Raw genomic sequence first — 13,673 nt, forward strand, 5'->3', positions numbered from 1 at the left:
TTCTTCTGGTAATCTAAAAATATGGAATCAGTCTGACATCCCCTGTCGATAGCACTCATTACTTCATGGGTATAAAGAGCTAGTTGTGTTTCACAAGAACGATATTTTCTGAATCCGTTCTATGTGTCAATAAATCGTTTTCTTCGAGGTACTTCATAATGTTCGAATACAGTGTACGTTCCAAAACCATACTGCAAATCGACATTAGTGACATGGGCCTGTAATTCAGCCGATTACTCCTAAATCCCTGTTTGGGTATTGGTGTGACTTGAGAAATTTTTCAGTCTTTAGGTACGGATCTTTCTGTGAGCGAGTGGTTGTTTATAATTGCTAAATATGGAGCTATTGTATTCTAAGTTTTTTTTAATAAATTTGGTGTATATTTCCTGGATTTTGCTTTGCTGACAAGTACCACTGCAGTTTTGCCTACATGTAGCATATTAACAGATGAAGCCAGGAAGTGAAAGCTGTGTTTCTGACAGAAATCTGGTCAGTTGTGTAGTTCATTAGAATGTCGTCTGTCTTGTCCAGAACTGGAGGCCGAGGTGCCCGTCTACCTGGAACACGTCTCCAACTACTCACGGAATGTTGCCCAGTTGCTCTCACATGGTGTGAGGCATATATCAGCAGCTTTGGTTCCGTTCGCATACGACATCATGGTAAGTGACGTTTCCATAACTCAGTTTGTTACACGTAAGATGGGTGAGAAAATTACACACACAACCGCGTAAGTGGTTAGTTCTGAGAGTCTGCTTCCTATGTCTGATTCACACTGTCGTTATCTTTGCGTGTCCGATTGTGACGTTAATCATCTGTAAGAGTTCTGACTCTCCCGTACGTCTACGATACTTGTAGCGTTGTTAGAGAGAGAGAATGCAAGCTGAAAACGGATAAGGACGGTGAAAAAATTCGACCCTTTCGTCTTCCTCGTAATGTGTTAGCAGTCTGCTGAGTCAGAAATTGAATTACTAGTGCAGACGTCACGAAGAATATAATAATTCCAATCCCAAAGAAAGCAGGTGTTGACAGATGTGAAAATTACCGAACTATCAGTTTAATAAGCCACGGCTACAAAATCATAACACGAATTTATTACAGGCGAACGGAAAAACTGGTAGAAGCCGACCTCGGGGAAGATCAGTTTGGATTCCATAGAAATGTTGGAACACGTGAGGCTATACTGACCCTACGACTTATCTTAGAAAATAGATTAGGCAAAGGCAAACCTACGTTTCTAGCATTTGTAGACTTAGAGAAGGCTTTTGACAATGTTGACTGGAATACTCTCTTTCAAATTGTGAACGTGGCAGGGGTAAAATACAGGGAGCGAAAGGCTATTTACAATTTGTACAGAAAGCAGATGACAGTTATAAGAGTCGAGGGGCATTAAAGGGAAGCAGGGGTTGGGAAGGGAGTGAAACAGGGTTGTAGCCTATCCCCGATGTTATTCAATCTGTTTATTGAGCAAGCAGAAAAGGAAACAAAAGAAAAATTCAGAGTAGGAATTAAAATCCATGGAAAAGAAATAAAAACTTTGAGGTTCGCCGACGACATTGTAATTCTGTCAGACACAGCAAACGACCCGGAGGAGCAGCTGAACGGAATGGACTGTGTCTTGAAAGGAGGATATGAGATGAACATCAGCAAAAGCTAAACGAGGATAATGGAATGTAGTCAAATTAAATCGGGTGATCCTGAGGGAATTAGATTAGGAAATGAGACACTTAAAGTAGTAAAGGAGTTTTGCTATTTAGGGAGTAAAATAACTGATGATGGTCGAAGTAGAGAGGATATAAAATGTAGACTGGCAATGGCAAGGAAAGCGCTTCTGAAGAAGAGAAATTTGTTAACATCGAGTATAGATTTAAGTGTCAGGAAGTCTTTTCTGAAAGTATTTGTATGGAGTGTAGCCTCGTATGGAAGTGAAACGTGGACGATAAACAGTTCGGACAAGAAGAGAAGAGAAGCTTTCGAAATGTGGTGCTACAGAAGAGTGCTGAAGATTAGATGGGTAGATCCCATAACTGACGACGAGGTATTGAATAGAATTGGAGAGAAGAGAAATTTGTGGCACAACTTGACTAGAAGAAGGGATCGGTTGGTAGGGCATATTCTGAGGCATCAAGGGATCACCAATTTAGTATTGGAGGGCAGTGTGGGGAGGGTAAAAGTCGTAGAGGGAGACCAAGAGATGAATACACTAAACAGATTCAGAAGGATGTAGGCTGCAGTAGGAACTGGGAGATGAAGAAACTTGGACAGGATAGAGTAGCATGGAGAGCTGCATCAAACCAGGCTCTGGACTGAAGACCACACACACATATAAAAAAAAAGAAGCAATAGGTAGGCCTGAAGCCTAATGTCTCTGTTCTTTCTAAAACACAGTAAATAGTTCACCAGTTTCTTTATGAATAGCATATGTCGGATATGAACAAAGACATAGATGAATAAATATACTTATAAGCGCGCTGCAACTGTTTTTTCGTGTAACTGTGAAGTACTTACGGTCTGACGCCATCGATAGTAATGAGTCACTTTGACCTCCAATAACTCATGTACTATTTACGTTACATGCCTGTAATTCGTACCAATTTAGGTTTACACTAATAGCTTTCTAAAGACATGGCGATCGAGAAAATCGGATGAAGCTTTTATACTTTGGAAATTCGTTGCTGGGTGTTACTTGTATAATTGAGCGTCAGATACTTAACTTTAAACTAACAAAGATATTGAAAAACTGATTACAAAATCAGAATCTTAGCGCAAGTAATGGTAATCTACATGTTTCTTTTTGAGAAATCATAGTTCATCTGGCTACTATTAATTTCTGTACGAACTGTGAAATGTCTGCCATTAAGGTTTCACAAAGTCCGCCATCTTTGGCACTCGAGGGCACCACAACTCGCCCGTTACCTCACTACTTCTCGAGCATGGACCGTTCACAGTTTCTATTTTGCTTTTTATTTCACTGTACAGTACACCTTCTTTCTGTTTTAGTGCTTGATCTATGTTCAGCTTTTGACAGTCTGTACACTGGGCCCCATTACCACTAAATCTGAGGGGGATGCGATGGGGAGTTTCCCATGTAAGAAGCAACGCGAACCATATGCTAATTACTTGCTCTTCCGCGGTGCACGTAATACTGAGGGAAACAATTGTTTCACACCGACCACGGCACGCAGTACACCCTCATCCCCGTGGCACGACAAACACACTCTCGTTCTCAGTCCAGACTCTTTGTTGATGTTTTTTCTCTGTCGATCTATCGGTATGTTTCTACAGCTCAACATATCTCGCTTAAAATTACACTTTCAAAACTTTACGAATACATCGATTTATATTGTAACGCAAAATTGCAACCTTACATTATTCTGTTCAAGGGAAAATTTTTAAATAACGTGTTAATAACGTTGGAAGACTCGTGTTTTCCCTTCAGTTTTATGTTGCGAGTAGGGTTGTTGGCAGAATATTGATAAGCCCAAATATCGATATACCTCCCAAAATGTTTCGATATATATCGGTGACATATCTGTCCCAGCTGTATCGATATCGCTATGACAATATGGAGTGGTGATATTTATATCTATACACTACTGGCCATTAAAATAGCTACACTAAGAAGAAATGCAGATGATAAACGGGTATTCATTGGACAAATATGTGATACTTACATTTTCACGCAGTTTGGGTGCATAGATCCTGAGAAATCAGTACCCAGAAAAACCACCTCCGGCCGTAATAACGGCCTTGATACGCCTGGGCATTGAGTCAAACAGAGCTTGGATGGCGTGTACAGGTACAGGTGCCCATGCAGCTTCAACACGATACCACAGTTCATCAAGAGTAGTGACTGGCGTATTATGACGACACAGTTGCTCGTCCAACATTGACCAGACTTTTCAATTGGTGAGACATCAGGAGAATGTGCTGGCCAGGGCAGCAGTCGAACATTTTCTGTATCCAGAAAGACTCGTACAGGACCTGAAACTTGCGGTCGTGCATTATCCTGCTGAAATGTAGGGTTTCGCAGCGATCGAATGAAGCGTAGAGCCACGGGTCGTAACATTATCTGAAATGTAACGCCCACTGTTCAAAGTGCCGCCAATACGAACAAGAGGTGAGCGAGACGTGTAACCAATGGAACTCCATACCATCACGCCGGGTGATACGCCAGTATGGTGATGACGAATACTCGCTTCCAATGTACGTTCACCGCAATGTCGCCAAACACGGATCCGACCATCGTGATGCTGTAAACAGAACCTGGATTCATCCGAAAAAATGACGTTTTACCATTCGTGCACCCAGGTTCGTCGCTGAGTACACCACCGCAGGCGCTCCTGCCTGTGATGCAGCGTCAAGGGTAACCGCAGCCATGGTCTCCGAGCTGATAGTCTATGCTGCTGAAAACGTCGTCGAACTGTTCGTGCAGATGGTTGTTGTCTTGCAAACGTCCCCATCTGTTGACTGAGGGGTCGAGACGTGGCTGCACGATCCGTTACAGCCATGCCGATAAGATGGCTGTCATCTCGACTGCTAGTGATACTAGGCCGTTGGGATGCAGCACGGCGTTCCGTATTACCCTCCTGAACCCACCGATTCCATATTTTGGTAACAGTCATTTGATCTCGACCAACGAGAGCAGCAATGTCGCGATATGATAAATCGCAATCGCGATAGTCTACAATCCGACCTTTATCACAGTCGGGAACGTGATGGTACGCATTTCTCCTCCTTACACGAGACATCACAACAACGTTTCACCAGGCAACGCCGGTCATCTGTTGTTTGTGTATGAGAAATCGGTTGGAAACTTTCCTCATGTCAGCACGTTGTAGGTGCCGCCACCGCTGCCAACCTTGTGCGAATGGTCTGAAAAGCTAATCATTTGCATATCACAGCATCTTCTTCCTGTCGGTTAAATTTCGCGTGCGTAGCACGTCATCTTCGTGGTGTAGCAATTTTAATGGCCAGTACTGTATGAAGCTGTTGTTTCCAAATTGTAGTAAAACATAATTTTACTTTCACTGTATGAAGGAGTCTTACTACTTTTCGAGCTCCCATCACCTGCAGTATTTCTCTTTGACTCCCTTCACCGAAGTATAGGTGGCACAAAGAGGAAGTCCGAATGCACTAGGTGATGGTTGGGTCAATTAAACAACAAGATTTCCGATGTTGAGAGATAGCACACCAGCTGTGTGCTATTTCTTCACATCGGCATTATTAAAAACAGTTTGAAATACATGACCACAATGTAAATGAGGCGATTGGGCGGAGACGTGTGTGTTTGGGGTGGTGGTGGGGGTGGGGGGGGGGAGGGGTATGCTGACGTAATCGGCGCTCGGCGCTACCAACAGAAACTGCAACGTTTAACTTCATCACGCAAATTTGACTCTACAGCTGCTAGGGCGCTGGCGATTGTAGAAATGGGAAAAACCAGGGAAGTCGACAAGGAGTGTTCTGGGCAAATCCGATATGCGACGAAACCCAACGACGGAGCCATCGGTCACCTTTTATTGTGCCTCTTACGTACAGTTATAAAAGTTGTTATCACCAAGCGTGAACGTGCATCGTTTTCTTTTTAACTGTCGCTATAAGGGTGATAAGCTGATAGCTAGCTTCTCGATGTACACAGTATCAAATTATAAATCAATACTTAAATATATAGATCTAAAACCAGCAGTATTTTTACAATATGCACCCGATATATTTACAGGCTCGTACGTATCCACGTTTTACGTCGATATATCGACACATTTTTCGATAAGTCGGTGGCCTGTAACGATATGTTTTTAATATCAATATATCGGCTTTCCGATATTTTTGAAAATATCAACACTCCTAGTTGCGAGAAACGCACTCTTAAAGCGAGAGACTAATAGCGCATCGAAGCGTTTGAGCTTTGGTGTTGGCGCACGCTGCTGCACATAAACAGACCGAAAGAAGAACAAATGAGTACATTATAGACCAGCTCAATATCTCCAGGCGCCTTTTTCTCGTGTCAACCAAAAAATTCTTCTATGGCCATTGTGAGAAGAGATGGAGAAAGTCTCGAGAAAATAATCATGAAAGGTCTAGGGCACAAGACTGGAGGGAAGAGCAACGACCAGGTGGAGAGATCAAATCAAGGACATCTCTGGTCTGCCTCCCCAGAAGGTTCTGAGAGAAGCTGGTTGCTGGCCAGGGTGGAGACGTATGGGTAGTCGGGTCACGATGCTCAGCAATCAGCACAACGATTTGTGATGGTGATGACATGAGGCAAACAGGAACATAGCTGTAGGAAAAAATAAATTTACAGTACTCATCCTGAAATAACTTTTTCGATTTATAAAGAAAGTGGAAAACAAGGAAAAAGAAAGCACAGCAAAGAGGAAAAAAAAATCTAGATCGTGTTATCTTCATACTGTTGCTACCTAGAAATAATTGGAACTCTCTTATCTGTTGTTATAGGTTGAAAATTGTCTGTATTTAATAAGACATCACTAGACACTTATTTTGGATTCATGTTGCAATGGCTGTAGAAATCTGAGTGTTAGTCCATATGCTGGCCACAATTTCAATGTTACGTAATAGCGCTACCTATAAGTGTAAGTTAAGACTGGCTGCTGGTTGCGAATATTATGCCACTAATTTGCATTATTCTCTGTTTCTCAGGATACTCACCCGAATGATGAGCTACTCAGTACCTGGATTAATCACGTGGAGCATATGAGGGACATGCTACACACGAAATTAAGGGGTTGGATACAGGATATGCAATACGTCAGCGAGCAGACAGCGAATTACAAGGTGGAAGAAGACAAGAAGTCGCCTGGGAAGTATATAATAAGGTATAAACCAGTGTACATTGAAACCTATGTTAGACTCAATGTTGTGTTGTGCTGGCCGGGGTGGCCGAGAGGTTTTAGGCGCTACAGTCTGGAACCGCGCGACCGCTACGGTCGCTGGTTTGAATCCTGCCTCGGGCATGGTTGTGTGTGTTGTCCTTAGGTTAGTTAGGTTTAAGTAGTTCTAAGTTCTAGGCGACTGATTACCTCAGAAGTTAAGTCTCATAGTGCTCAGAGCCACTTTCTTTCTTTTTTTTTTTTTGTTGTTGTTGTTGTTGTGTGGTCTTCAGTCCAGAGACTGGTTTGATGCACCTCTCCAAGCTACTCAATCCTGTGCAAGCTTCTTCATCTCCGAATAACTAATGCAACCTATATCCCTTTGAATCTGCTTAGTGTATTCATCCCTTGGTCTCCCTCTATGAATTTTACCCTCCGCGCTTCCCTGCAATACTAAATTGGAGATCCCTTGATGACTCAGAACGTGTCCTACCAACCGATTCCTTCCAGTCAAGTTGTGCCACAATTCTATTCAGTACCTCCTCATTAATTACGTGATCTACCCATCTGATCTTCAGCATTCTTCCTTAGCGCCATATTTCGAATGCTTCTATTCTCTTCACGTCTAAACTACTTATCTAAACTATTTTATCAAACTATCTAAACTATTTTATCATACTCATTATGACTCTTGAATCAATTTTTGCTTAACTGTTACACAAACTGCTGAGATTATTTAATTCAGGATACAGCAAACAAACGTTAGTAATGGACGATAATGAAGGAGATGGTTACAGCAACTGGTCATTACGGGATTCCGTTTGGTCTTCAATTTTTGATATTGTATTTTGTCTTCAAATGGGTCACATGATACGCAAAAGATGAGCAGAGCAAACTACACTCCTGGAAATTGAAATAAGAACACCGTGAATTCATTGTCCCAGGAAGGGGAAACTTTATTGACACATTCCTGGGGTCAGATACATCACATGATCACACTGACAGAACCACAGGCACATAGACATAGGCAACAGAGCATGCACAATGTCGGCACTAGTACAGTGTATATCCACCTTTCGCAGCAATGCAGGCTGCTATTCTCCCATGGAGACGATCGTAGAGATGCTGGATGTAGTCCTGTGGAACGGCTTGCCATGCCATTTCCACCTGGCGCCTCAGTTGGACCAGCGTTCGTGCTGGACGTGCAGACCGCGTGAGACGACGCTTCATCCAGTCCCAAACATGCTCAATGGGGGACAGATCCGGAGATCTTGCTGGCCAGGGTACTTGACTTACACCTTCTAGAGCACGTTGGGTGGCACGGGATACATGCGGACGTGCATTGTCCTGTTGGAACAGCAAGTTCCCTTGCCGGTCTAGGAATGGTAGAACGATGGGTTCGATGACGGTTTGGATGTACCGTGCACTATTCAGTGTCCCCTCGACGATCACCAGTGGTGTACGGCCAGTGTAGGAGATCGCTCCCCACACCATGATGCCGGGTGTTGGCCCTGTGCGCCTCGGTCGTATGCAGTCCTGATTGTGGCGCTCACCTGCACAGCGCCAAACACGCATACGACCATCATTGGCACCAAGGCAGAAGCGACTCTCATCGCTGAAGACGACAACCAAGGCAGAAGCGACTCTCATCGCTGAAGACGACACGTCTCCATTCGTCCCTCCATTCACGCCTGTCGCGACACCACTTGAGGCGGGCTGCACGATGTTGGGGCGTGAGCGGAAGACGGCCTAACGGTGTGCGGGACCGTAGCCCAGCTTCATGGAGATGGTTGCGAATGGTCCTCGCCGATACCCCAGGAGCAACAGTGTCCCTAATTTGCTGGGAAGTGGCGGTGCGGTCCCCTACGGCACTGCGTAGGATCCTACGGTCTTGGCGTGCATCCGTGCGTCGCTGCGGTCCGGTCCCAGGTCGACGGGCACGTGCACCTTCCGCCGACCACTGGCGACAACATCGATGTACTGTGGAGACCTCACGCCCCACGTGTTGAGCAATTCGGCGGTACGTCCACCTGGCCTCCCGCATGCCCACTATACGCCCTCGCTCAAAGTCCGTCAACTGCACATACGGTTCACGTCCACGCTGTCGCGGCATGCTACCAGTGTTAAAGACTGCGATTGAGCTCCGTATGCCACGGCAAACTGGCTGATACTGACGGCGGCGGTGCACAAATGCTGCGCAGCTAGCGCCATTCGACGGCCAACACCGCGGTTCCTGGTGTGTCCGCTGTGCCGTGCGTGTGATCATTGCTTGTACAGCCCTCTCGCAGTGTCCGGAGCAAGTATGGTGGGTCTGACACACCGGTGTCAATGTGTTCTTTTTTCCATTTCCAGGAGTGTATTATAATGAACGGTGTTACTACTTTTACTAGAGGGAGTACTGTAGCTTTCGTGTACTACCTATGTTTTTATAATTCATCTAAACAATGATATTTTGGGCAAACCTCTGGCTACACTGGCAGTCGAAGTTAGGTCAACAGTAGAGAGGAATCGACGTTGCTTGGCTGCTAATGGGGGTCATTTTAAACACATAAAATAACCCTCCACTCGTGCAAAAATTGTAACGGAATGTCATTTTGTTTTGTTAATACTGACTATCGACGAGTGTCTACATTTTTCTGGACCACTCTGTATACATTTAAAATCAGTTCAGACTATATAGTGAGCCACTAACTGTTGCCACCAAGAATAACTCCGAAAGTATGATACGAGCTGGAAACTTTGTGGGACAAATGTTGCATGGGACAACGGGGGCCATACTATGACATTAGTTTTTTGTTGCTAGGTGCGGCTGCTATGGAGGTATGAAGATCCACTGTGTTTTTTTTTCTTTTTTAATGGGATGCCATAGTCAGGTACTTATTTTCTGACAGCGGCTATCGAGACGAATCCAGTGATGTGTAACAGTAAGGTTCTTGAAAGTCAACGAGGGTCACAAAGGGGGCATGATCCTCCATTTACAGAAGGTGTTCGAAGTGATGACCATTGGAATCAGTGCAGTGCTGCAATCTTCTTTTCATGGATTGAGTGGTATTCCTTATCACATCGGGACTTACCGAAGCACATGCTCTGACAATTCTCTCTCGCATATCTTCATCTGTAGTTGGAACGTATTTATAAACAATGTGTTTTACGATTCCCCACAAGAAAAAATCCAGAGGCGTCAAGTATGGCGAACAAGCTGGCCACGACACATCTCCTCCGCGTGCAATCCAAAAGTTTCGGAATTCTCTCTGCAAATCATTTCTAGCCATCAGCGAAAATGTGCCGGACACCCATCGTCTTGATACAACTTTCTGTTCTTAAAGGTATTTCTTCCAATAACAGACGTAACACTTCTAGCAGGAATGTGGTGTACTTCCTACCATTAAGATTGCCTTCGTTGAAATAAGTCTGTCGTCCAGAATCCCACGCCATGCATTCACCGACCATGGTTTTTGGTGTGCAGCTTGTCGCAGCCAACATGGATTTTCAGTTTCCCAATAAGGCATGTTATGCAAATTATCATTTCTAAGGTTCGTGAATGTAGCCTCGCGAGTAAATAAAAGCAGTTTAATAAATGTGTCATCCCTCTGAATCTGAAGTTGAGTCCATCGGTAGAATTCAATGTGACGCATACAATCTGTAGCAGTTAATTCTTGGTGGAGACTGATATGGTAAGGTTGATATTTATCGCGATGCAGAACGTGAACAACACTACTCTGGCTCATGCCATATTCCCTTGCGATTTGACGCGAACTAACACAAGGATCTCGAAACCACAGTTGCAAGAGTACCAATTTCCGTTCCCTCGTTAGTAACTACCCTTTGCCGGATATGTTCCTGATGCGTTGAAGAACCAGTTGCATGTGGCCGAGCGATTCTAGGCGCTTCAGTCTGGAACCGCGCCACAGCTACGGTCGCAGGTTCGAATCCTGACTCGGGCATGGATGTGTGTGATGTCCTTAGGTTAGTTAGGTTTAAGTAGTTGTAAGTTCTAGGGGACTGACGTCCTCAGATGTTAAGTCCCATAGTGCTCAGATCCATTTTTGATCCAGTTGTTCTCAATTCATCATACACACGTGTAGGGTGAGTACGTTGTGGATATCTTTCAGCGAATAACTCTCTAGATCTCACTGAATTTAGTTGGCAGTCTCTGTAAATGAGAAGCATATCGACGTATTCTTCGAAGGAATACGTCTTTCACATTCGCTTGATTCGACGATACTAGTCATGTCGTTCCCATTAGTGATGTATTGCGAAACCGTCGAATGGTGTTTACATATCGATGGCACGTTAGATGGATAGGCCGTATTCGGCGAATATTTACTATTTGCATGATATACGAGAGAGAATTGTCAGAGCATGTGCTTCGATAAGTGCCGAAGTGATAAGGAATATCGCCCAATACATGATAAGAAGATTGCAGCACTGCATAGTTACCAATGGTCATCACTTCGAACATCTTCTGTAAATGGTCGCTCATACCACATACACGCGAGGCAATACTGACCCTACGACTTATCTTAGAAGAAAGATTAAGGAAAGGCAAACCTACGTTTCTAGCATTTTTAGACATAGAGAAAGCTTTTGACAATGTTGACTGGAATACTCTCTTTCAAATTGTGAACGTGGCAGGGTTAAAATACAGGGAGCGAAAGGCTATTTACAATTTGTACAGAAACCAGAAGCCAGTTATAAGAGTCGAGGGACATGAAAGGGAAGCAGTGGTTGAGAAGGGAGTAAGACAGGGTTGTAGCCTCTCCCCGATGTTATTCAATCTGTATACTGAACAAGCAGTAAAGGAAACAAAAGAAAAGTTCGGATAGGTATTAAAATCCATGGAGAAGAAATAAAAACGTTGAGGTTCGCCGATGACATTGTAATGCTGCCAGAGACAGCAAAGGACTTGAAAGAGCAGTTGAACGGAATGGACAGTGTCTTGAAAGGAGGATATAAGATGAACATCAACAAAAGCAAAACGAGGATCATGGAATGTAGTCGAATTAAATCGGGTGATGCTGACGTAATTAGATTAGGAAAGGAGATTTACTATTTGGGGAGCAAAATACCTGATGATGGTCGAAGTAGAGAGGATATAAAATGTAGATAGCAATGGCAAGGAAAGCGTTTCTGAAGAAGAGAAATTTGTTAACATCGAATATAGATTTAAGTGTCAGGAAGTCGTTTCTGAAAGTATTTGTTTGGAGTGTTGCCATGTATGGAGGTGAAACATGGACGATAAATAGTTTAGACATGCAGAGAATAGAAGCTTTCGAAATGTGGTGCTACAGAAGAATGATGAAGATTAGATGGGTAGATCACATAGCTAATGAGGAGGTATTGAATAGAATTGGGGAGAAGAGGAGTTTGTGGCACAAATTGACAAGAAGAAGGGACCGGTTGGTAGGACATGTTCTGAGGCATCAAGGGATCACCAATTTAGTACTGGACGGCAGCGGAGAGGGTAAAAATCTTAGAGGGAGACCAAGAGATGAATACACTAAGCAGATTCAGAAGGATGTAGGCTGCAGTAGGTACTGGGAGATGAAGAAGCTTGCGCAGGATAGAGTAGCATGGAGAGCTGCATCAATCCAGTCTCAGGACTGAAGACCGCAACAACAACAACCACATTTTTGATCTTCGTTGACCTTCAAAGACCTTACTGTTACATATCATTGGATTCGTCTTGATAGCCGCCGTCAAAAACAAGTGCCAAACTATAGTATCCCATTTAAAAAACGAAGGTGAGCTTCATATCTCTAAAGCGACCCCACCGAGCAACAAAAAACCAACGTCATATTGTGACCCCTGTTTTCCCATGCAACATATGTCCCACAAACTTTTCAGCTACTATCATACATTCGGTTTTATTCTAGCTGGCAGCACTTAGTGACTCACCCTGTACACAGGGTGGTCAGGAAAAGTCTGAAAAGCGTCTAAGGGTGTTACAGGGCAGGTTGCACTCAGAAATAAATGTCACAAAGAAAATTAGACACATTGCGCTGTTTCTGAGTTAATTAACACTGAAGTTATCCAGTCAAGTTACTGAGTGTGCAGCTTCAAGAAACGGGGTTGCCGATCGTGTTCTTGGTTTGCTTTCCCGAAAACCAAAAAAATGATATAAAAATGGGACATGTGATGGTGGTAAGCATCCAACCGACTCAAAGATTGAGCAGTTTCGTGTGCTACCATCAACGCTGACACCAACTGACGATAATTATATCTGGCGGCGAGCTTGAAATTTCATCACGTAACTGTCTGACTGTTTAAATTCAGTGCTATTATCTCGGAAACGGCGCTAGGTATCGAATTTTTTTTTAAGAATTATTTCTCACGACAATATACCTTGCAACACCATCACAAACTTTTCAGACTATTTCTGACCACCCTGTGTAATAACACAGAAGGAATAGACATAATTTACATAATGGCGGGTAATAAAACAGTAGCCACATAAATACAAAACCACGGAGCCGTTCACACTCGACGATAATCCACACTACAAACTGTTGTCACGACGCACTAACACTGGTGATGTCGATGGCACATGTGAACGATGGAGTGTTACGGTGAACACTAAACACAAAACACGACGGCACACACGAGAAACGGATGGCGATGATCTCAGGCGCGCGAATGTTCACGTAACGTGTGCGAGTCCAGGGACCTGCCAAGAGGGTGAGAAGGGTGAGGGGGAGGGAGATGGGAGAGCAAGGATGCCAATGGCAGAGGAGATGGGACGAGGAGTAGAGGGACGGGGGTAGGGGAAGCCCGGGGGAGGAGTGGGGAGAAAGGGAGGAGGGAGGGAAGGAGAAGGGAAGGAGGGTGCCCAAAAGGAACAAACACCGG

General features: G+C 44.1%; 1 protein-coding gene across 1 annotated transcript in view; it reads left to right on the top strand.

Annotated features, from left to right (window-relative positions):
• Window positions 1-13,673, top strand: part of LOC126210220 (uncharacterized) — a 107,011-nt gene that overhangs the window by 67,035 nt on the left and 26,303 nt on the right. Inside the window, exons 4-5 of the mRNA XM_049939401.1 lie at window positions 532-659; window positions 6,655-6,830. Coding sequence (XP_049795358.1) covers window positions 532-659; window positions 6,655-6,830 — 304 coding nt within the window. The remainder of the gene's footprint in view (window positions 1-531; window positions 660-6,654; window positions 6,831-13,673) is intronic.

This window comes from Schistocerca nitens, chromosome 10 (genome assembly GCF_023898315.1).
Source record: "Schistocerca nitens isolate TAMUIC-IGC-003100 chromosome 10, iqSchNite1.1, whole genome shotgun sequence".
NCBI classification, from domain to species: Eukaryota; Metazoa; Arthropoda; class Insecta; order Orthoptera; family Acrididae; genus Schistocerca; species Schistocerca nitens.